The sequence below is a fragment of the Typopeltis vanoorti genome, chromosome 7 (assembly GCF_054136105.1).
Source record: "Typopeltis vanoorti isolate ZY-2024b chromosome 7, IOZ_Tvanoo_1.0, whole genome shotgun sequence".
Lineage (NCBI taxonomy): Eukaryota > Metazoa > Arthropoda > Arachnida > Uropygi > Thelyphonidae > Typopeltis > Typopeltis vanoorti.
The window spans coordinates 150687183-150710553 of NC_143555.1; the positions used below are offsets into that span (position 1 = coordinate 150687183).

A 23371-nucleotide genomic window follows, 5' to 3' on the forward strand; every position below is an offset into this window, starting at 1 on the left:
GATTGCCGATTAATATGCTAAAGGTTGACTACTGTTGAAGAAAGGTTAGAAAAATTTCATCTAGTCGGCGACTAGCATGGAAAGTTGATTTTCTGTGGCTTAGTGCTGAAGAGTGCAAATGCCGCTTCAGCTGAGTTACACAGGCTATTTGTTCCTTCTACTGGTGGCATTTATGTGGACAGGAATACTCAAAATAACCTCCTGGCTTTTTCGTATATGGGGGGAGAGGGGGGTAGAAGATTAAAAACAATGATCGATTGAACCTTTACAGATCTTTTTGTACAAGATCTGTGCAGCTAGTTCTCTCCTTCCTCAGTCCATACTCATATTTTTACATATGATTTCTTTAAATTAGACAATAAAAGTAACCGAAAGAACAGGTAACATCGTAAATAGACGCACGGAGAAAGAAAGTAAGAAAGTCAATATTTCAAACTTACCCGTCTTCTGATACTATATTAATGTAGTTCACGTGCTTCGTCCAGTCCCGAGGAACGAACCTGAGGCACGTGTTGTCTTCAATATCCTTCATCGCTGCCATTATGATGTTTCTAATGTTCACTGCCATATTCAAAGGAAAACAAACCCAAATCAGAACACGGAAGTGAATAAATTTGTTGATAAAATGATTAACATATAAATTTTGGTACCGGCAGAGATGAAAGCTTTTAACTAAGACTTTTAACTAAGACCTTTAAGATCTCAAATATAAATTTTCCAACAGAAATTGAAGTGGTTTGTAGTTAACAAGTATGAAAATTCACGAAGGGGTTTTTCGTAGAACACTGTATTGATTTGGGATAATTTATGGAAATATTAATATATGCTTAGGCAAACAGTAAGTGAACAGTTTCAAATTAGACATACACATATACAAAAGCAAATGTCAAAAGCAGTCCTGTAGCCAGAAACGATTTCTTCATGTTAGAGGTCACTACAGTGCAGCTAACATGTGATTGAACGGGGCGTACATTTCTAGCAGAAGGGACGCAGTCATTGAACTGGCATTGAAAATAAAATATCCTAAAGCTATGCCTCTGATTATGTCGTCGACAGGGTACTGCGAAGAAATCACCAAGTTTCACTTTTGTCAAATGAAAAGCGGTCTGCTGGCTTACAGTTGACAAGACAAGAACTAAGGTGTGTCACAGAACATGCGAGAAATGACAAACGTTCATTTGGTACGATGAATTCCGATTTTAGTTGTATGGTGCTGATTATAGGACTAAACGAATGGCATTTCTGTAGATTAGCAAAGGAGAGTCTTTTTTTCCTATCCGTTTCACCCAACCCCCCGATATCTGAGTATCATTATTTAAATAAAACGTTTTTCACAATACCTGCTGATTTTCAGAGTTTATCCGAGCGGCAATGAAAACTTCTAGAAATAAAATGGACCAGTTTCAGGGAAATAGCTTCAGTAACATCAGAGAAAATTTTATGTTAATTCCTGGGATGATCAACCAGCCCAATCAACGGATCTAATTATGCTTGATCATCCCAGGAATGAAACAGTACGTGCCTTTCGACAAAGGAATCGTCTGCAACTAAAACCTAAGCAACTACAGGATGCAGTTGAGTTACCATCCTCCAGTATCTCTAACGATCTCATTAAGCATCTGGCGTAGTCAACATCCACACTTGGAGTAGTTTTCATGAATGATGGAGCTACTACAGACCTGATAGTGTTGAATATATAATAAACAAGTCACTCGGTCTATATTACAGTGCCAGTAGGAGGCTTCATCAATTAAACGAACAGCTCGACCTAGCGAGAAGGATGATTCCCAAGTGGTTCGATTATTTCTTATTGAGAACTTTCAATTTGTTGATGCAATAAAATCGGCTATACTGACAGTGATTTATGAAGGCAGTTTTAACATTTTAAGTTATGTATTAAGATAAATGCAATTAACACAAAACATAAAGCTATTCACTTACGTCTTGATCTGTCGATGACGTATGGAATAACACCTTCCGGCCAGAGGCGTCTTTCGCTCACAATGGCGTTCCTGTCTCGAATCTGAAAAGAGTATAGTCCAAAGGTTATTTAAACCTGCAAAGTTTCGGCAGAAAATATGTTACAGATTTCAGAGAATGTCACAGAATGATAAGAAATCTTCTCTGGTTAAAAACCAACATCGTTTACTATTTGCTCAACTTGCTAATAAAATAATTGTAGCAAATGACAGTGAAAGGGTTATTTCTGAACCTTCTACTAATGAATCGGGTAAATTAAAAGTCTCGATATTTCAAATGCTTTCACATACTGACAGCCATCTACAACCCTCATCCCATCATTATAGATCTCAAGAATTGGGTATCATTTCCACACTAATAGAAAAAGCCCGCCGACCCCTCACTGACAAGAACGAACTTGCCAAAGAATTTCAACATTCAAAAAACAATTTCCTTCAAAATGGCTATAATGACCACACCGTCTCCAGCCTACTTAGATATGAGACCAAATAAATTTCTAATATGCAGTATAAAACCCAAGTAGTGTTTACCCCCTTTATCAAGATGAGATCACTGTTCCGATCCACAAAACTTTGATATAGGCCACTTCAATATCTGGGTGTTTATCGGCTGTGGTGTGATTGCAGGTCATCTTGCTATGGACAGACAGAAAAATCATTTCAACAAAGTACTGAAGAAAACGTTGAAGATATCGAATACCGTAGAAGCGAAGTCTCATCTTATGTGCTCTCATGCGCTTTTTTCAGCTAATCCATAAGACGCTACATCAATGAGACATCCAGTGTTATGGGATAAATGGGAACTATTACACACCTTAGCTATGATACAATGGAGAGAAAAATCTTAACCCAAGAAAAATATTAACCCAAAAATGAACTTGTCTGAATACATCCTAGCTACTATTAGCGAAACTCGTGAACGTGAAGATGCACACGCACTATCTTCTGAGCAAGGGATATATTTTAAAAATAACTTCAGTCACTTCTATAAATGCATGAAATTGTCAGCTTTCTTAGTCTTTACAATTAGGATGAAACCTCGTGTTGTCAATTAAAATTAATGTTGTCATATATGGGAAGTCATTAACAAATGAAGCGAATTTATAACTTCGTTGAAGACGTTGATATTAGACAAAATTGTAGTAACTGGAATTGGAAGTTAACTGTAATTTTTAAAAGACACTTACCGCTTTAATATCAATTCCCGTGATGTCCCCTTGGAATAATCCTGAAATAAATGATTCAGAAATTTAATATTACTAGAAGTGAATCATTCTACAACAATTAAGAGCCTTTATTTGGAAATTTTCCAACATTTTTCAGCTTCAAGGTTTATAACAAGTATGAAGTTTAACTTCCAGTTATGTGTTAAATTCAACGCGCTTTGCTTCGAAAAATAAATGTTGCCAAGAAATGAAAAATAAAAATAAATAAATAAATAAAAACAAAAGTTAATAAATGAATAAAAATAGATAAATAAATAAATATATATAAAAAGTCGTTATCTGCTTATTCTTAAATATACTTTGAACCCTCCGATTAACACCTGTTGAAGTAGTAGATCATCCAGATTAAAAATGAACAAAGTTCCCGATTTCCATGTGTCGAGATCGAGAAGGACAAATCGACCGTTAGATGAGGTGATTATTATTACTCTTGGAGGGTAATGGATGGCAATGCTGTAGCCAGTGAAGTTCTAACTGAGGTTCGGCTATTGCTGTTACCCTCCTGCCATGATCAGAGCTTTAATAGCTCAATAACACCTTATCCCTACACTGTCCTCTACAGATAACGGGGTAAATGAAAAGCATTCTTGCTTCGCCCCTTTAAGCCAGTCCTTATCCTTATAAGGAACTATTTCCATGTGTCGTTTATCATAACATGGCTCTCATTATCATAACAAATATGTTACAGATTTTCTGTAACATATTTTCATAACATATAACATAACTGAGGAGCTTAAGGATCTTCCTCAGTCATAGCCAAGTTCGTCGGTCTTGGGCGTGGACAGCAGGGTTCCCCCCTCCCCCAGTTTATCCTGGGGTTTTACATTCCTCAAAAAAAGGCAAACCAGCTGCTGAACACACAGGCTTACAGTCATAGTATACAGTTCTTAATCCTTCATTAGGAGGGCTCAACAGTCCTAAGGAGCGGTCGAGGAACGGGGGAAACCTAACGAGAATAAAAAATAAATGATAGAATGAAACACATGTGGCGTCACCTAAATTGTTATTCAAATAATAATTTTTTTCTAAAATAATAACAATGATAATGAAACTTATATTCTACTTTAAATTAAATATATATTTTTAAATGATTTTGAAAAGTTTTCTAAAAGTTTAAAAAATATACTAAATACCTTTAATAGTTTTTAATCATAATATTATAATTAATAAGTTAATGAGATTGTAATGTGGAACTGCGATATTTGTTTCATCTGTCTAAATTATGTTGTGATGTGATTTACCATGAACAGGTTTAAAGAAATGCGTTTCAAACATTTATTTATACTTAACTCTATCTAGATTACGATATGTCTTAACAAGAACGTCCACAAACTTTATAGGAAGACGCGTTCCGCGTTGCGTAATAATATAATTTGGAAACGCATTGTTGCTCTAATTTTCGAGGAAATTACAGGAAAAGAGCCGTAACCAGTTTACGCCTATTGCAATTATATATTGCAATTAACTGAAATAATAAAAAAATAAGTGTAATATCAATTTATTGTTATTATTAATCATCATTCTTGTGCAATAACGTGTCATCACGGGAGACAAATTATCCAAGTAATATCTATCGCACCTCCTTGAAACATCAACATACAAAGCACTGACACAGCTCTGGCTATCCGTCTAATTTTCAGCACTCTCTAAGCGAAAATTCTAATTCGTGTACAAACTACACTCTTAAAACACTTCTCCTGCATCAACTATAAAAATACTTTAAGTAACTTAAATGTTTCTATCACATTTCCTCTTTTTTTGCCTATCACCCAACTTCACAAGCGCCCAATCTGTCCTCACAAATCGTCATCATCTTGGTGATTCACCTCTAGATCCGCTCTACTGCTTTTTCATCTCCAAGAAACCCAGGGGACCAGACGTGAGCGCAGTAAACACGATGTGAACATATCAAGACCGTATAAAGAGGTTTATACGGTCTTCCTATGTTCACATCGGGTTTACTATTCTTCTACAGCCAAATACTCCAATGAGCTACCATGGCAACTTTAGCGATATGATCTCTAAACTTAAACTTTCGGTCTACCAACCTTTCCCCCTAAATTCATGACTGATTTCGTCTATTTCCTGGAGGTGCCATAGCAATTGATATGGCTATATTCAGAATATGTACAAATTAACAATTAAATTGAATTTTTTCATGTATTCCCATAAGTGAGGAAAGTGTGCTCCCCTGTTACTCTTACAAATCTGAACACGTTTTCCATAGTAAAGTAAATATAACCTAGTATAAATTATGAATTTGGGGAATTCGTAAAGTTCATGAGGTTTTCATCTTACATTGACTTATACCTACGGATTGAATACATAATAATGATAATTTTTTAATATAATAATTAATTTTTTATTGATCTGCTAAAATATTTACACATACAATAAACATCTTGAGTGACACATTGCAACTTATAATTTTACAGAATTCAGCACAAAGTGCTACATTTTCTACATTGGATTTCAATTAAAATTTTTAAAAATACTTTTTTGCCTCTAGATTATGTATTTACAACATATGTTCTTCAGTAATCATCTTTAGTGACATTCCAACTTGTAATTTTTCCAAAATTCAGCACTAAGTGCTGCATATGTGATTCAATTTCTACATTGCATTTCAATTAAAATTTTGATAATAATAATTTCTTGCATGTATATTTACAACACGTTCTTCTAATATTAACAATGAAGATTACATGGAATTTCTGAATAATGGATTTTGAGAAAGAGTGATTATTCATACAAATTTCTGCATTTGCTTATAAGGTTTACTTGTAGATGAGTGAGGCAAGTTAATCCCACCTACTTCGAAGCTTGGGTTAGCTTTTATGAAGAGAGTGGGATTTACCTTCACTATTTGTGTTGTTGCTACTGTTTATGTATGGGATGTAGGCATTGGATGCTGGTGATTTGTGATGTGTAAATTAGTGATAATGGTTTCTTAACTTTGTCGGTATATTTTCCAGAGTTCGTTTTTTTAATGTTCTGTAGTTAACTACGTGTTTTAGCTTTGTTGGTAGGTTGTTGAGTTGTGTGGGTATCTGATGTGATCTCACAAACGAACCGTATGTGTTATTAAAGGGTGTGGGGATGTAGAGAGTTGTCGTAGGTCGTGTTATACGATATGTGTCTCTGTTGTTTCGGTAGGTGATGTTGAAATAATTCCTTGTTAATGTCATGTAGTGTTTCAGGTTTTTAATGCTCAGAATTGTGTGTATCGCTATGTGCTTGTCGGATATTGGTTGTTGCGTGTAAGGTGTCCAGATCACCTTTGCCACGATTTTCCTGTGTAGTGTTTCTAATTTTGTTAGGTGGCTGTTTGATGTAATTGCATAGGCTGTTATTCCGTATCTGAGTAGAGATTCACAGATACCGTGATATAAGAGTTTTTTTATGTTGGGTAGAATAATATCTTTAACTTGGAAGAGTTTTGCTGCGATGATCCGGAGTTTGGTGTGTGGGTATTCTACAGTATATGTTTTGTCCATTTAAGGTGGGAATCTATGTAGAGACCGAGGTATTTTGCGTGTGCTACAGGTTTGATTTCGGAACATTGGCAGGTATTTTTGCTGTTAATGCAGCGGTATGTGTGAAAATGTATCGATAGTGATGCTGAACGTATGATTCTTGGGTTGTGTATTATCAACATCTCTGTTTCGGTGCCGTTGATTAGAATTGCGTTTTGGTGGAAGTATGTTGTTATTTCATTTAGGTCCTCTTGTACTTTGCAGAGAGCTGTGTTAATGTCTGTGTGGATTGCTAGTAGTGCAGTATCATCTGCGTATTGAAATATTTGAATTCTTATGGATATGTTATGAATATCGTTAATGTATATGTTGAATAGTGTGGGTGATAATATGGCACCTTGAGGTACACCGTGTTTTACTTGTATACTCCGACTATGACATGTTCCTATTTTTGTTACTTGTGTTCTGTTTGAGAGGTACTTCTTGAACCATGTATGCAGTGTTCCTCTTATACCTATTGAGTATAGTTTGGTGAGTAGTATGTCATGTTCAAGTGTGTCAAATGCTTTGGTTAGGTCCAGTATTATAATGGCGGCGTACTTGTTTTTGTCGAGAGCTTTGTTTATGGTGTCGGCGATGTCTTCTAAAAAAGTAATGGTGCTTTTTGTTTTCTGAAAGCCGTATTGGTTTTGTGAGATGATGTTGTAGTTCTGTAGTCTGGTGTGTGTTATTTTTTCTAGAATTTTTGAGATGACTGGTAGTGTATCTATTGGTCTGTAGTTCTGAGTATCGTTTCTATTGCCGTGTTTGTATATTGGCGTAATTACTGCAGTTTTTAGTTGTTGTGGAATAATGCCTGTGTCGAATATTATGTTTACGAGTTTCAAAAGTATTGGATTTATTTTTTCAAAATGTGTTATAAGGTCTGTGAGTCTTATTTTATCTATTCCTGGTGTGGTCTTTGGTTTTAGTTGGAGGATTGCTTGTTTCAGTTCCTGTTTTGTTATGGGTGGAAAATACATCGTTTGTTGTTGACTTTGTGTCGGTAGTTTTTTGTTGATCGATGGTAGTTTGTCTTTTTTGAGTTGTGTGATGTTGTTTGTGAAAGCATGGTTGAATGAGTCTGCTAGTTCCTCTTGGTTTGTGTCCTGACCGAAGCTTTTTCCAATAAAGTCTTGTACTGAAGTTTTCTTTTTTCGGGTTACTAATTCGTTGAGTGTAGCCCATGTTTGCTTAATGTTGTTATTATATTCCATGAATTTTTGGAAGTAGTATCGTCTTTTTGCCCTGCGAATTTTTGTTGTTAGTTTATTTCTTGGGTTTTTGTATAAGGTTTGTAAATGCGTGTTACTGGGTGACTTTTTAAGTTTTTTCCATAGATTTTCCTTTTCAGTAATAGTATTTAGTATGTCGTCAATTATCCATGGATTGTTGTCTGTTTGTCGTCTAGTTTGTGTAGGTTTTGTTGCTTTTTCGTATATTTCTGTGAACTTTAGTTGAAAATTCTCGTATAATGTTACAGGATCGTTTATTTTAAGTAGGAAATTCCAGTCTGTATTTTTTACTTGGTTATCGACAATGCTCTTTAGTACGATCGAGTTTTGTCAACTTTTGTGGCGGTGGGAGGGGGGGGGGGTAGGAAACGTGAAAAACGAAGTTGAGACAAAGTAGTGATCGGCAAATTTTACGTTAATCACTGATGATGTATGTATGCATAGGAGCCCGTATGTTGATATGATCCTTGCATGATTGTGTTAGTGAGTTATTGAGTAATTCTTCTCTTGTTGGGGAGTTAATGCTAGGGTTTATGTTGTACTGACTTAGTATATCAAGATAGGTGTTAGTGGTTGACGAAGCGTGGTCAAGATTATTTATGTTAATGTCTGCTATTAGGATGAGCCTGTGTGTTGTACGCGGTTCGATGCCGCTTAGCCATGTTTCTAACTCGTGAAGAAAACTAAGTGGATTATTATCTGGGGGTCTGTATATTGTGTTTATTGTGTATTTGACACTATTGTGGCTATTTGTGAGTTCCAAAATTAGTGTTTCCGCATGTTCGAAGTGAGTTTGTTTTTCTGTCACATTGTATTTTTCTTTGATAAATGCCACAATGCCACCTCCTCTTTTGTTTGGTCTACAAAAGTTGTAGGTTTGATAATTATTTATGTTGTATGCGTAAATTTCTGTGTCGTTTATTGCAACTTCGGTCAGTCTTAACGCATCTATGTTTATTATGGTATAATTGAGCTGTGTTATCAATGTAAGCCAGTGTTTTTTTATACTTCTTATGTTTGTGTGTATGATAGTGAAGTTGGTGTTGGTGGAAATGTCTGACCATTTCTTCAAAGAGTCAAAGACCTTGAAGTTTATGTTGTCTGACTGGATATGTTCGCCTATGTTTGAGATCTCCATTATATAGTTTTTAAATGAGTTCTAATCTTATCTTAAGGATGTAAAGAGATGTGTTTTGTATTGGTAGGCTTTGTAAGTCGGATTCACTTGTAATTATGTATACTCGAGAGTTTTCATTCTTTCTCAAAAATATCTGGGAATTCTTTGTCCACAGGAACTTGTAGGTTTTCTCTGTTTTTGTTTTCCTTGCTTGGTATAGAAGATTTTTGAAGTATGGAGTCAAGTGTTCCGTTATATAGATTGGTGTTGGGAGTTTCTTATCAGTTATTCTCGTTGTTGTCGGCCTTGTTTTCTTGCTTGCGGTAAGAATGGAGTCTCTCAGATTTCTATTGGTAAAACGAGCGATGATTGGTGGCGGTCTCTCATTATTTTTTTGTGGGCCTCAGTTAATAGAGGTGATATCTGTGGTTGCGATTTGAATTCCAATTTTTCTGCCCATCAGTTGCATTATGTTGCTTAAGTCTTCTGTATTTTCTTTCGTTATTCCCTCAATTTGAAGTTCTTTTTTTCTTTCTTTTTTGTAGCATGTGTTCCATTTGACACTTGAGTGTGTTCACTTCTTTCCGCAATTCTTTATTTTCGCGTTGGAGTGTTTCTAGCGTTTCTATCGCTACCGTTAATTTCGTCTTTATTTCTGGCACGGTTCCTAACATTTCTTCAGTGGTATCGTTATTGAACTGTATGTGATGTTCATACTCCTCGAATTTTTTGTTAATTTTATCCATGTGCGCATTTAATAAGTCTTTCACCATGAGTTTAAATGAATCAAAATTATCTATAATTTTCGGATCCGGAAGCGGCTTACCTTGATGTGCGTCGTTACTTTTCTTTGGTGTCTGGTCTTTGTTCTTCGTTTTCTCACGGCACTGTTGACATCGCCATTCGATCCATTTCACAGCTCCTTTTGCTTTCCACGTGCTTTCTGAGATCCCTGAACAGTGGAAGTGTTGTTTTTTGTTACATCCGGAACAATGCGACCCCTCTCCTTCATCGCTTAATGGCTTATTGCATTTGTTACAGCTCATTTTGTATGAATTTCGCTGTATCCGTGACCTTTAGCCTTTCTTCCCGTTAGCGACTATAGTGCTACTTTTAAAATGGCCACGTCCTTTGTTCTTCGTTGGCTGGTGACTGCGGTACACTCTATGAACTTCCAACACTGACAATTTGAATCTTACTTATCCGATTTTGGTAATTTGGTCGTTCCTGTCTTCAGCGTGACTAGTAGAATTAAATAGTAGCACAATCAAGTTAGAAACATGAGTTAATTAACACATTAAACCTATAAAACCAGCAACAGCGATACTACGTACATGCATCCGTCTGCCTACACAGCGCCCTCTGTGGGGTGCTATAATAATTTTTTTTTTTTTTAAACATTTTATTATGTCTCAGTATAAGTTACACAAAATACGAGGCTAATCTTCTTGAATGGCAGTCAGTCTCAAGTAGAGTAATGTGGGCAAATATGAGAATGGGGAACTGGACAATGAGACTAATTTGTGCCTATGGTCCCACAGAAGGCTCTACTAAGGTAGAAGTGGAGGAATTTTTTGAGGCTTTAGAAAACGCAACTGACACAATGAAAAAGGAAAAGTTGGTCCTTGTTGGGGATCTAAATAGCAGAGTAGGAAATGATTGTGAGACATACAAAAATATTTTGGGAAAATTTGGAGAAAAGAGCAAAGCTAATAATAATGGCAAATATCTGTTGTATTTCTGCTCAGGACATGGACTGGTTATTACTAACACCATAAAATGTGCACAAATTCACATGGAGAGAAGAGGCTAGGAATAAGAAAAGTCTCATTGACTATGTTATTGTTGATAGTGATGTGTTTTCCCTGGTGCAGGACACCAGAGTGTACAGAGGATTTGAAATTGGAAGTGATCACTATTTAGTCTTGAGCAGGATAAAATTGAATTTCATATTGAAAAGAATAACATGTAAGAAAGTTTCAAAGCGAATAAAAGTTGAGCAGCTCTCAGATGTGAACTGTAGACTAAAATACAGAAAGATTATTGAAAAGAAAATGAAAGAGTTTGAGAACAGGAATCAAACCTTGGAGATTCAGTGGCAAACTCTGAAGAAAACATTGATTGATTCTGCCAGAGAGGCATGTAGTGAGGTTGTGTGCAAGGATAAAAACATTAGAACTCCCTGGTGGAAACAGGATGTTAAAGAGGCAGTGAAGGAAAAGAAGAAAGCATATCAAAAGTTCCTGGCAAATAAGTCAGCTTTTACTCTTACAGAATACAGAGACAAATGTAAGAAAGCTAAACAGTGTGTAAAACTAGCTAAACAAAAGTCATGGGAGGACTTTGGCAAGAATATAGAAAATAAATATCAAGAAGGTGGCAAAATATTCTGGAGGTTGTTGAAGAAGCTTAGGAATGGAGGAAAGAGTGCTGTAAAAGGAGTTAGAGATGATAAAGGTGACATGAAAACAGGAGAAAAATATATCCTTGAAGTATGGAGTAATTACTTTCAAAGACTGCTAAATGAAACAAGCAGTGATGACAGCACACTGATAAAAAACACTGACCAGGCATGCAGTCAGGAATACATATCCATACTTGAAGTAGAAAAAGATCAAAGGCTTGAAATGTGGAAAGGCATCAGGAGTAGATGATATTCGACCAGAAATGCTGAAGTATGGTGGTATAAAAGTCTTATAGTGGCTGCACTGCATAGTTCAGAAAGCCTGGACAGAGGGACGAATTCCAGATGATTGGAGTAGAGCTCTCATAGTACCCATATATAAAAAGGGAAATAAAACTGAATGTGAGAATTACAGAGGTATTTCCCTACTGAGTGTTCCTGGCAAGATCTATGCAAGTATACTTGAGAAACGGTTGAGAAGAATTGTGGAAGAAAAGCTTGGTGAAGAACAAGCTGGATTCAGGCCAAATAGAGGCTGTCAGGATCAGATCTTCACTTTACGAGAAATAGTCGAGAAAGCATGGGAATACAACAAAGATCTGCATTTAAGTTTTGTCGATTTGGAAAAGGCATATGACAAGGTGCCAAGAGAGAAGCTATTCAATACGCTGCAGTTATATGGTGTCAATGGGGCATTATATCAAGCAATACTTAGTCTATATTTGAGTTGTAAGTCAGCAGTTAGAATTGAAGGAAGTACAGGAAGATGGTTTAATGTTAAATCTGGTGTGAGACAAGGATGTACATTATCCCCCCTGTTATTCATTATCTATATGGATCACATTATGAAGGAATGTGGTATTAAACCTGATATCAAAATTGGAGATGTTAATGTCAGCTCTTTGCTTTATGCGGATGATGTTATACTTCTAAATAAATCCGCTACAAGTCTGCAAGAATCTCTGACTAAATTGAATAGCTGTTGTAATAGATATGGTATGAAGGTCAGCAATAAAAAGACAAAGACAATGAAAATAGGCAGAATCATTAAAAATGTCAACTGTGTTGTGAATGGAGAACCTGTGGAACAAGTAAAACATTTCAGCTACTTAGGCACGATTTTTAATTAAGATGGTAAATTAAATATAGAAATAGACAACAGAATCAGCAAAGCTGGTATGGTGGGAAGTCAATTGAATAAATTCATATGGAATAAGAAATAAATTAGTCGGAACACTAAATTAGCTGTATACAAGACAGTGTTCAAACCAGTTTTAACTTATGGATCTCAGAGCTGGGTCAAAAGTAAAACACTTGACCAAAGACTAGAGACCGCAGATATGAGAGTACTGAGAAAGATTAGAGGCGTGAACAGATGGCATCAATGGCAATATCATATTAAAAATGAGGATATTAGGAAAGAACTTGACATTGTCAGCATCCAGGAATGCGTTAGCAGAGCTAATCTCAGGTGGTATGGTCACTTAAATAGAATGGGAGAGGAAAGATTAGCAAAACAAGTGTTCTCTGCCAGGTTGGCAGGAAAACGACCAAGAGGAAGACCAAGATATAGGTGGATTGATACGGTACAAAGTGCCTTAGACGATAGAAATATAAGATCTGAAAATGTTGTAGTCTTGACAAGTAACAGACTGATTTGGAGGAAAATTGTAGATAGGAAGTTAGTAATGATGTAATTTTTTTCATGTAGTACTGTCATATCCTGTACACCCCTTGAGGGTACATGGCAGGAATTTGATAATGATGATGATAATAAGTTACATACAATAATAATATTTACAGTATTTACAATAAGGATTATACAGAATTTATTATTTTTTTTATGTCTCAGATGAATTGCATACATAGTTGCTGTAGTAATTATATATATATAATATTTATAACCCATTACAAGTGTGTATAACAGATACTTGCAAGTTAGTAATTTTCTTCCTCGAAGCTTAGCAGAGCTTATCTGAGGAAGATAATAGATGATAGAAGGTGGTGGTTTCATGGTTGTGCTCCTATACTGGTCACAAGCCAGGTGCTGATTTTACTGTCTGTTGGTAAGTGCTTGGAAGACTTCGACTGCTATTACAGTTTAACTTTTTTTTTTTTTTTGTGCAAATAGGGTTGGATTTAGACATGGTATGTTTGTTTCTTTGTGTTCTTGTAGTGATAGTTTTTGAGAGGGGGGGTTGTCATAGGTTTGTGTGTATGTGTGTTGGGGGAGAGAGAAACAGGAATTGCTCTAATTTTCATTCTCGCTATAATATTTATATAGTGCCTGTTTCAGCTCTCTGTATGTTCCTAGGTTTCTGTTGACGAACGGCAGTTTGTTTATCATGTCAGGTACGTAGAAGTTTCGGGTGGCATTGCCGTGGTGATTGTTGTACTTATATGTTATGTAGTGTGTTGACTGTGGTCTTGTTATTTGATATGTTGTTGTGGTTACTCTATAGGTTGGGCTGTAGTAGTGTTTTAACATGACTGTGTAGTGGCGTAAGTGTTTCACCTTAAATATTTTGTGTTTTGTCCGTGCTTCCTGCATAAGAGTGGGTTGTTCCCAGAATAACAGTTTTATCATTTTATCTTGCAACCATTGTAGCCTGTTAAGTCTGTAGTCTGCGCAGAATGCCTATGATGTGATTGCATATCTTAAAATGTTTTCACATAATGCTTTATAGATTAGTATTTTTATGTGGATTGGGGCAATGTCTTTTAATCTGTATAGTTTCCTTGCTATTATCCTAAGCTTGGTATGTAGGTAGTTTGTATGGCTATTCCAACTTTGATCAGCATCGATGTGAAGTCCAAGGTATCGTGTTGTTTTCACCTGTGTGATGGTTGTGATTTTAGTTTTGCACTTTGTGTATAGGACGATGAATGTTGGATAGTGAGATATTTAGTTTCTATGGGCAGGATTTGGGGGTTTTTGAATATCATTAGCTTTGTTTTTCCAGGGTTAATATATATGCCGTTTTCGGTTAACCAGTTAGTGATTTGATTGATGTCGTTTTGCATATTTTTGTAAGCGATATTTGCATTGTTGTGAATGGATACTATGGCAGTGTCGTCTGCATACTGAAAGATTTTACTTTTTAGGGAGAGTTGGCTTATGTCGTGTGTGTATATGTTATATAGAATGGGAGATAGGACAGCTCCTTGCGGTACGCCACAGGTTATATGTACCTCTTTGCTGTGTGCTGATCCCATACGTGTAATGTGCTTTCTGTTTTTCGTGTATGCTTTAAACCACTGGAGTAGACGACCTCCAATTCCGATATGGGTAAGTTTCGTTAACAAGGTTTTATGTGTTAGTGTTTCAAATGCTTTTGTTAGGTCAATGAATATCACTAATGTTATTCTGTTTTTATCCAATGCAGCGGTTATTAGATCTGTGAAATCTTCCAGGAGTGTTGCTGTTAATTTATTTTTTTGAAAGCTATATTGTGTTTTGGGTATGAATTGAAATTTTTCAACGTATGTGGAGAGTTTCTGATGTAAAATGCGCTCCATGATTTGGTTGATTACAGGCAGCGTGGCGATTGGTCTGTAATTACTTATTATGTTTCTTTTTCCCTGTTTGTGTATGTGTGTGATTAATGCAATCTTCAGTGTTTCAGGTATATGTCCCGTTTCGAAAATTTTATTTAACAGTTTTTGTATAACTGGAAGTAGGTTGGTTGAGTGGTTATTGATGTCTTTTGGTCTGATTCCGTCTATCCCCGGTCCTTTGTTAGGGTTAATTTGTTGAATTGCCAGTGTTAGTTCTTCTTTTGTTACTGTGGGGAACCACATCGACTGTGTTGCTCGTGGACCTAGTGGAGAATGTTCGTTTGCGTGAGGAAAGGTTGTTTCTTGTAGCTTTTGGACAGAGTTCACGAAGTGCTGATTAAAGTTGTTTGCCAACTGTTTGAGGGATTTGGCGTCGCAGGCAAAGCTGTGTTTTATTGTTTCTGAGGCAGTGGTTCTTTGTATATTGTCCAGCATTTCATTAATCAGGTGCCAGGTTTCCTTTATGTCATTCTGTGCTGTTGTTAATTTGTTGCTGTAATAGTTTCTTTTTGCCGTTCGAATCTGGGTTGTTAGGAGATTCCGTTTTCTTTTGTATTCAGCTTTTAAAGCGATATTGTTCGGCGACTTCTTAAGTTGTTTCCATAGCGCATCTTTTCTTTATATGTCTGTTGGTATGTTGTCTGTTATCCATGGATTTTGTTTCGTTTGGGAGTGTATTTTTATTTTTGTTAATGCTTTGTTCTATATTTTGTTAAATGCAAGTTTATATATAATAATAATAATAATAATAATAATAATAATAATAATAATAATAATAATAATAATGACGATGATAAGATAAAGCACTCTCAGATTTTATAAGACTAGAAGAATGCCAACTTTATTATTATAAATGCTACATGCAGACTATTCAGGAAATGACTTCATATGTGAGAATGGAATTTCAATGCTGAAAAGAAAAGTGATTTATGGACAAGTAAAATCTAGTTTTAGTTGCTGGCATGCAAAGAACGTGATGCATGTCACATGTTTATGACAATAAAAATAGTAATATCTGAAATAGTAATCTATTAAACCAATGCAGAAATAACTTGAAAATAAAAACATGTTTTTTAAAAATTCAATTAAAGGAAATAACTGAAGTAAATTTAGAAACAGATCCAATAATATTTCACGTGCACAATTAGTTTCTTAGAAACGAAGTACATTCTTCTATGTAACAACAACGTTACTGGCTTGCTGGGTGAAGCATAAAATGCTTTTTATTTTCCCCTTTATCTGTGTCAAGAAGCTTGATGGGGGGAGGTTATGAGTCTTATGCTCACACTTTGTGAACTATGGAGTTAGCTCTGTTCTGCTGAAAACAGAATTGCCTTAGGTCTTTTATGTTTGTGATAGTCATGTTCACTATAACTGGAAGCTTGTCTGATTAGTGGATTGGGATGAGAATGTGGCTTGCTGAAGAACTTTTCCGCATGGTCATGAAGGAGAGAACGGATGTCAGGGGTTCCGGTTTCTCTGTGGATCTGCGTGTTTCTGACGAACCATGGGGCGTCCAACATCATCCGCAGGCATTTGTTTTGTATCCTCTGTAGTTTCCGGATGTTAGATTTGGATGTGTGACTCCATGCCGGGGATGCATACGTGATTACTGGTCGAATTACCATCTTATATAATAACAGCTTGTTGCGTTTATCCAATTTGCTGTTGCGATTGATCAGGAGATAGAGTTGGACTATGGTTCTGGATGTCTTTGTGCCTATGAACTTGATATGGCTGTTGAAATTTAGCTTTTTGTCTAGCTGTACTCCAAGGTATTTGGCTTCTGTCTGCCATGGTATCTTTTTACCGAGGAGTTGAATATCATCTTGGTTGAAGGCTTTGCATCTGGTGAATAGTATAGCTGAGCTTTTGACGGGGTTTACTTCTATCCTCCAGTCGGAGAACCATTTCTCTAGCTTTGTGATGGTATCCTGGAGACGACTGATCACCAGGTGTGGGCGGAGAGATCTTGTTATTATGGCTGTGTCGGCAGCATATAGGGCTGTGATGGTAGTCCTCAGGTTCTGAGGAATGTCAGCCACGTAGATCGTGAAAAGTAAAGGAGCCAATAGAGATCCTTGTGGTACCCCTGCCAGGATTTGGCGCCTAGTTGAGATGGTGGCATTTATTTTTATCTGCATGGATCTGTCAGTGAGGTATGATTTTATTAGACGGGTAAGGTTTGTTGGAATGTTGGCCTGAATGAGTTTGTAGAGTAATCCTTGATGCCATACCTTATCAAAGGCTTTGGCAATATCCAGAAAAACTGCAGCTGTGTGAAGGTACCAGTTGTATCCTTGAGTGATATGCTCCACTATTCTGTGTATTTGTTGCACTGTGCTGTGCATACAGCGGAAGCCAAGTTGTTCGTTTGGAATTATTCCTAATTGGTCTGATTTTTCTTGTAGTCTTGAAAGGATAATTTTTTCAGCAATCTTTCCTAGGTTAAAAGCAGGCTTATTGGACGGTAGCTTTGCGGGAGTTGTGGATTGTTTCCTGGCTTTTTATTGGTATGATGTGGGCTGTTTTCCATGCAGTGGGGAAGTGTTGTATCCTCAGTATTGAATTGGTTATGTTAACCAGGTGTATAATAGCCTTTCTAGGAAGTAATTTGATGATTCTGTTAGTAATTCCATCTGGCCCTGTAGCTTTTTTGTTGTTTAGATGTTTTATGATGTTGGTTATTTCAACTGGAGTAGTGGGGGTGATGCTGGCTGGTTTGTCTTCGGACTGTCTTAAGGTACGCTTGACCTGCTGGTGGACTTTATATACGTGGGTGATGTTTATGTTGTCATATGATGGGCTGCATTGTTTTTCTAGGTTGTCTGCTATTGCTCCTGCTTTTTCTTTATCAGTGTGCGCCATTCCATGAGCAGTTTGCATGGGCGGTAGGGGATTGTGTTTGGTGCGCAGAATCTTCAGAAATTTCCATATTGAGTGATCTTCTGAATTGAGTGATGATAGTTTATTGTCCCAATCCTGATTCCTGTGGATTTGAAGTGCTTTTATGACTTGGTTGTTCAACGTGTTCAGAGTTTTCTTGTCCTGTGGGGCTCTTGTGTTGTGGTATCTTTTCCTGGCTTTGTTTTTTGTTCTGATGAGGTCCATTATGTTTTCTGGGAGCCGACCGGATGGGTGGTTGGTTGTGGTTTTGGTGACTGCTTCTAGTGCTTTTTTAATTTGCTTGTTAAATTGCTTATTGCTTCATCTATTTCTTCTTTTTTGTGGATGATTGGTACAGGACCAATGTATTCTGGAAGGATTTTAGCTAGCCTATCCCACGATATGAAAGTGTGCTGGTGGGCCAGTTAGTCTTGCGTGCCAAGTTTGATCAGGATTGGGTTGTGGTCGGATGATAGTTCACTGAGCGTCTCTAGTTTGTATTGATAACTGATGTTTCTAAGGATAGCTATGTCAAGTACATCTGATCTGCCATGAGGGCTGTAATGGTTGTGCTCAGTGGGTCCTGCTACCACAACTGAGTTAAGTGTTGAATAGTTGTGTAGTATGCGTCCACTTCTGTTGTTGGTGGTGCTGAACCATGCTGTGTGTTTGGCGTTCAAGTCTCCTGCTATGATGGTGGGGTCTGTGGTGCCAAGGACTGCATCCAGGTCTGTTGTCAGTAGAGGGTTGCTTGGTGAGTTGTAGGCAGCAAATATCTTGAGGCTTCCAGCATTGTTTGTGTGGACTTGTATTCCTGTGGTCTCTAGGTTTGTAGTCTGTGGGTTGGATATGGCATTGTGGTGGAGGTACGGTTTGATGTAGATGGCAGTGCCTCCCCCTCTGGTGTTGAGTCCATCCGTTCGGTATATTGTGTATCCTCTCACTTTTGGGTTGTTGGCAGGTTTTAGGTGGGTCTCGTCGAGCAGCATTATGTCCGGGTTGTGTCTTTGTGCGAATTCCTGTAGTTCTAGTGTCTTGTTAGTGAGGCCGTTGGCATTCCAGGCTGCAATTAGAAGCGAGTTGAGTTTTACTTTGGTTTTATTCATTGTTGAATGCTGTGAGTATGGAATGGGTTCCTTGCAGGAATCTCTTTGTGGAGGATGGAGTTGAGTTTGTTCTGCTAAATTCCTGCAGCATAGTGGCTAGCGAAGCAGTCAGTATTGCTGTGATGTTGGAGTCTATTTGATTGCTTTGCATTGTGTCCTTTGGCCGGGCGACTTCTGCATAGGTCTTGGTGGGAGGTTGAGCCCTTTCCTGACTTTTGTGGATAGGGTTTTGTTGGTTTGATGACTGTGCAGCTGAGATGCTTTGAGTGGTCCAGATTGGGGGAGGTTGGACGGGTCTTGTAGTTCCGTGATTTCTGAAATGGTGGTTGCATCCTTTGTAGTTTGCTGGGTGGGGTCCTCCACAGTTGGCACATTTGGCTGGTGTGGTTCTTGGTTTTGTGCATGTAATGGTTTGATGTTTCTCGCTACACTTCAGGCATCTGAACTCGGCTTTACATAGTCTTTGGGCATGGCCAAACTTTTGGCAACGATGGCATTGCCCTGCTGATGTCCTTTTTCTGAGTGGTTCTGTTGTTATCTTAAGTCCACAGACCGCAGTTATGTCATAAATTCGTCTTTGTGTGTTCTGGATCTCGACCAATACTAATGGCATCGGTTATTTATCGGATCTGTACATCCAGCTGACTTTGATTGGTGTTAGGCCCTGCAGGGTAAGGTCTGCCGCGATCTCCTCAGAGGTAATGCCTTCGGTGACACCTCGCAATACAACCTTTAGATTTCTTTCGCTGCTTAGTGCGAGGGTGTGGTACTGCAGTTTGTTGTTGTCCATCATTTTTGTTATCCCTCTGTAGTCTGTGACTGTTGTTGGTTGAATTTTTACTCTTTCGTCGGTATTTCTGGCCCAGGAGTATCCAATTTGATGTTCTCTCAGGTTTCTTGCAACTGTGGTCCATTTTTCCTTTTCACGGAGAATTACCGGGGGGACCTTTTCCCTTTTTTCCGGCACTGTTTGTGAGGGTGTTTCGTTTTCCATATGATCATCCTCGATTCTTCGTCTTTTGTTCGTTTGTTCTTCTGTGAAGACTGTCTGACTGTGGCTGTCGGGTAGGGAGATGGATGTGTCGTTGATCTCTTCTACTTCGTCCTCTATATCTTCGGATTCTTCTGTTTGTGTGTACAGGTTTAGGAAACCTGGCCATTCCGTATCGAATTTTTTAAGCAATAATTTAAACAGTTTTAGTGCTTGTTCTTTGTTTAGATACTCTAGAAGATCAGTAATATTATCCATGTCTGTTTTATTCGTTGTTATATCTAGCAGGTGGTGATTGGGGAATTGCTTATGATCGCAATTAGAAATCCCGCAGGTCTTGAGACCTGCCAGCAGAAATTTTGTAGCGGATATTGCAGATTAAAAGGATTGCCAGCAATATCGAGCGATTAGCTAAATGCGCAAAGCAATAGCATATGAATTTCAGAAAATGAAGAACGCTTACCTCAATAAATATCATTCAAAACTATCGCACTGATCAAAACGCGTCACTAATACGCGAGCCGCCATTTGCATTCTCTCGAAAACCATTTTTCTATGTCTCGCATGCGTAAAACTTACAAATTAATTGGTTACAAGATTTAGGACGGTAGTTACAAGTTTGTTAGATGAGGTTTCCAACAGCACGTTTTTCTGGCACAAATATAAAAGAGATAAAATGTGTAATAATGTTTTACATAATGGTTTAACATGTATTGCTTCTGTTATTTGCAGTGATTAATATATGCACGATTTCCTCAAATATCAACTAGAGTCACAAGTACTAAAATAGTTAAACAGTGTAAAAAAAAAAAAAAAGGCAAATACATTCAATACTTACCAGGATTTTCCATTGGAATCCTCGTCTTGTTCACTAAAAGAGAAAAACAGAACTCTCTGCTTATAGATTTTAATGTTTAATGTTGATGAGAAGTTAAATAATGAAGAAAAAAGAAAAACCTCTTAAAAGATAATTTGGTTGTAACTAAAAAGCGACTATTAGTTTAATTTTAGACTAAATATATCACGCAAAACTTCTACACCAGAGTATGTTTCACATAGATTATTATAAATAGAAAATTTTTGCCGCATCATTGTGATGATGTATTTGAACGACTGCTTCTGTTCAGGTGGTAATCTTTTGTCGAATTATGCGCCTAGGATCACAATGATTAAAAAACATTCTCCTATCTAATGATAGGAGAATGATTTTCTGCGAATTATGCGCCTAGGACCACAATGATTAAAAATCATTCTCCTATCTAATGATAGGAGAATACCTAAAGATGAGCTTAAAGTTCACAAACTACCTATAATCAAACAAATTACCTCAGAAAAGGGAATATGAAAAGCACATGCTTTTTTTTTTCAAAACAGTTCAGCACCCTCCTTTTGATTTTTGACCCCAAACCACCAATTCGTTTGTAATCAAGAGAAACGTAATTGACACCATCAGAAAAACAAAACAAAAAACATAATAAAATAAAAATATATAATAATCATAATAACTAAATAAAATATATAAAAAAAACTTTGTGATGCTGCTAAATAAATCTTTCCAATCCACCAAATAATGATAATGAATTTCTTGAAATGGCACTGAAGTGTACACCGTGAAAACTGATGCTTCTAGTGTTAATTAATAAAATAATGTGAATGCGTTAATAGTTAAAATAACAAACTAATATACAGTCATAAAAAGCATGTTAATAAAATACACTCTCAATAATTAATTACATTACGATGATCTTAATCACACACACGCAGTGTGAACTATCATTTTACGTCCTCTAACATGCTGACTGAGCTAGGAGAACCGGTAGGTGATAACAGTAGTATTCCTTCCACTACATAGTGGTAGTAATGAGATTAATAATAACACCATTACGTCTTCTTGCATTTCCACATTACTTTAAATGTGATATTCATTTATTTATTAAGTCATTTTATTGTTATTATTATTACTACTATATTTACACACTTGCTGAAATATATTGCAATAAGAAACGAACGATAAAGAGCTATGAGTATTGAGTAAGCAAGAATATCTCATGAGAAATTTTTTTCACGAGGAAAAAATTTATATACATACACACGATAGGTTTTTAGTTGGGTCTAGGTCAATGAAATGTGAGAATCATATTGCTCTGGCAAAATTATTTGAATTAGAGACTGAAAATTTGCTGAATTATCCTAATACGAGACTTGAATGTACAACAAATTATGCTTTGCACAGAAGTAATTTTTTTAATCAACAGTCCAGCAACTTGGTCAGTCATTTATGTCGGCGATTCCACGCTGATCCCATCCTGAAAATAAAACAGCCTTTGACACGATTCTGCAGTTACCTCTTCACTCATTTTCTTGCTTGTTTTTAATTTTTACTGTGGAAAGGGTAAAGAAACTAGTAATACTTTTCACTTCTTACATTACGGTTGAAGACCATCTTTTGTGTTACTTATTAGATGAACCAAACATTTGAAACGATTTAAAGTTTTAAAATATAATTATAACCATACGCTTCGCAAAAAGGAAACTTTCATTAACTATCTAAACTTGCTTGGATTCCAGCTAATTTTATACATATATGTAAAATTACAGGAGTTAATTTATAAATAGAATAGCATATTAAAACCACTCTACCAGCCAAGACGTATATATACGTCCAGTTTATCATGGACGTATATATACGTCCATTTTAATACCATTGATATTACATTGAAATAGATGATGGAAGCGAAGCGTATGAGAATGCATATTTGATCCATAATGGCCGGTAAGGTGGCTAAAAAAGAGGATAAATGCTTACTCCATGCTGGTTTCCCCACACAGAATCCCACAAGGCACAGGAACAATACATTCGCCATTTTTGGAAAATGACCATCGGTTGAACTTTGTTGTATTTTATAGTCACAGCACAGAAGGAGAAATCTCACAGTGTGTGAGAAAATGGCTTTGCTATTTGCGATTACATTTCTGATGGGAGTTAATTCCATCTGTTTTCTCCCAGATCGCGTCATGAGTTTATCGCTTTTCATTCTTACATGCAACTGTCGTTCTAAATATGTTAAACAGCATTTATTACTATCGCAGAAATTATATTTAGGCTGTATAAGCAATATTCCTATTCTTGAAGATATTCATTGCAAACATTGTTGGCTTATATTCAGAAAAAGAAATTAATACAATTTATTGACAAATATAATTTTCATTTTTATCAAAATAAAATAATTTCAGAACCTTCTATATTCAATAAGATTATAATAAGATAATAAAAACATCTTTTTATTTCTTAAATATAGGAAATATATAAATTTATTTATGGTTTGTTGTTTGTCGATGTTATTTTTTTTTACC

The 23371-nt window shown here is 36.6% G+C and overlaps 1 protein-coding gene across 1 annotated transcript in view; it reads right to left on the reverse strand.

Annotated features, from left to right (window-relative positions):
* Positions 1–22871, reverse strand: part of LOC150105197 (astacin-like metalloprotease toxin 1) — a 36944-nt gene extending 14073 nt beyond the window's left edge. Inside the window, exons 1-5 of the mRNA XM_090396190.1 lie at positions 22824–22871; positions 20856–20888; positions 3167–3207; positions 1942–2023; positions 441–561 (exon numbers count right to left, since the gene is read on the reverse strand). Of these exons, the coding sequence (XP_090252316.1) occupies positions 441–561; positions 1942–2023; positions 3167–3207; positions 20856–20888; position 22824 (278 nt within the window). The 5' untranslated portion in view covers positions 22825–22871. The remainder of the gene's footprint in view (positions 1–440; positions 562–1941; positions 2024–3166; positions 3208–20855; positions 20889–22823) is intronic.
* Between the last annotated feature and the right edge of the window lie 500 nt (positions 22872–23371).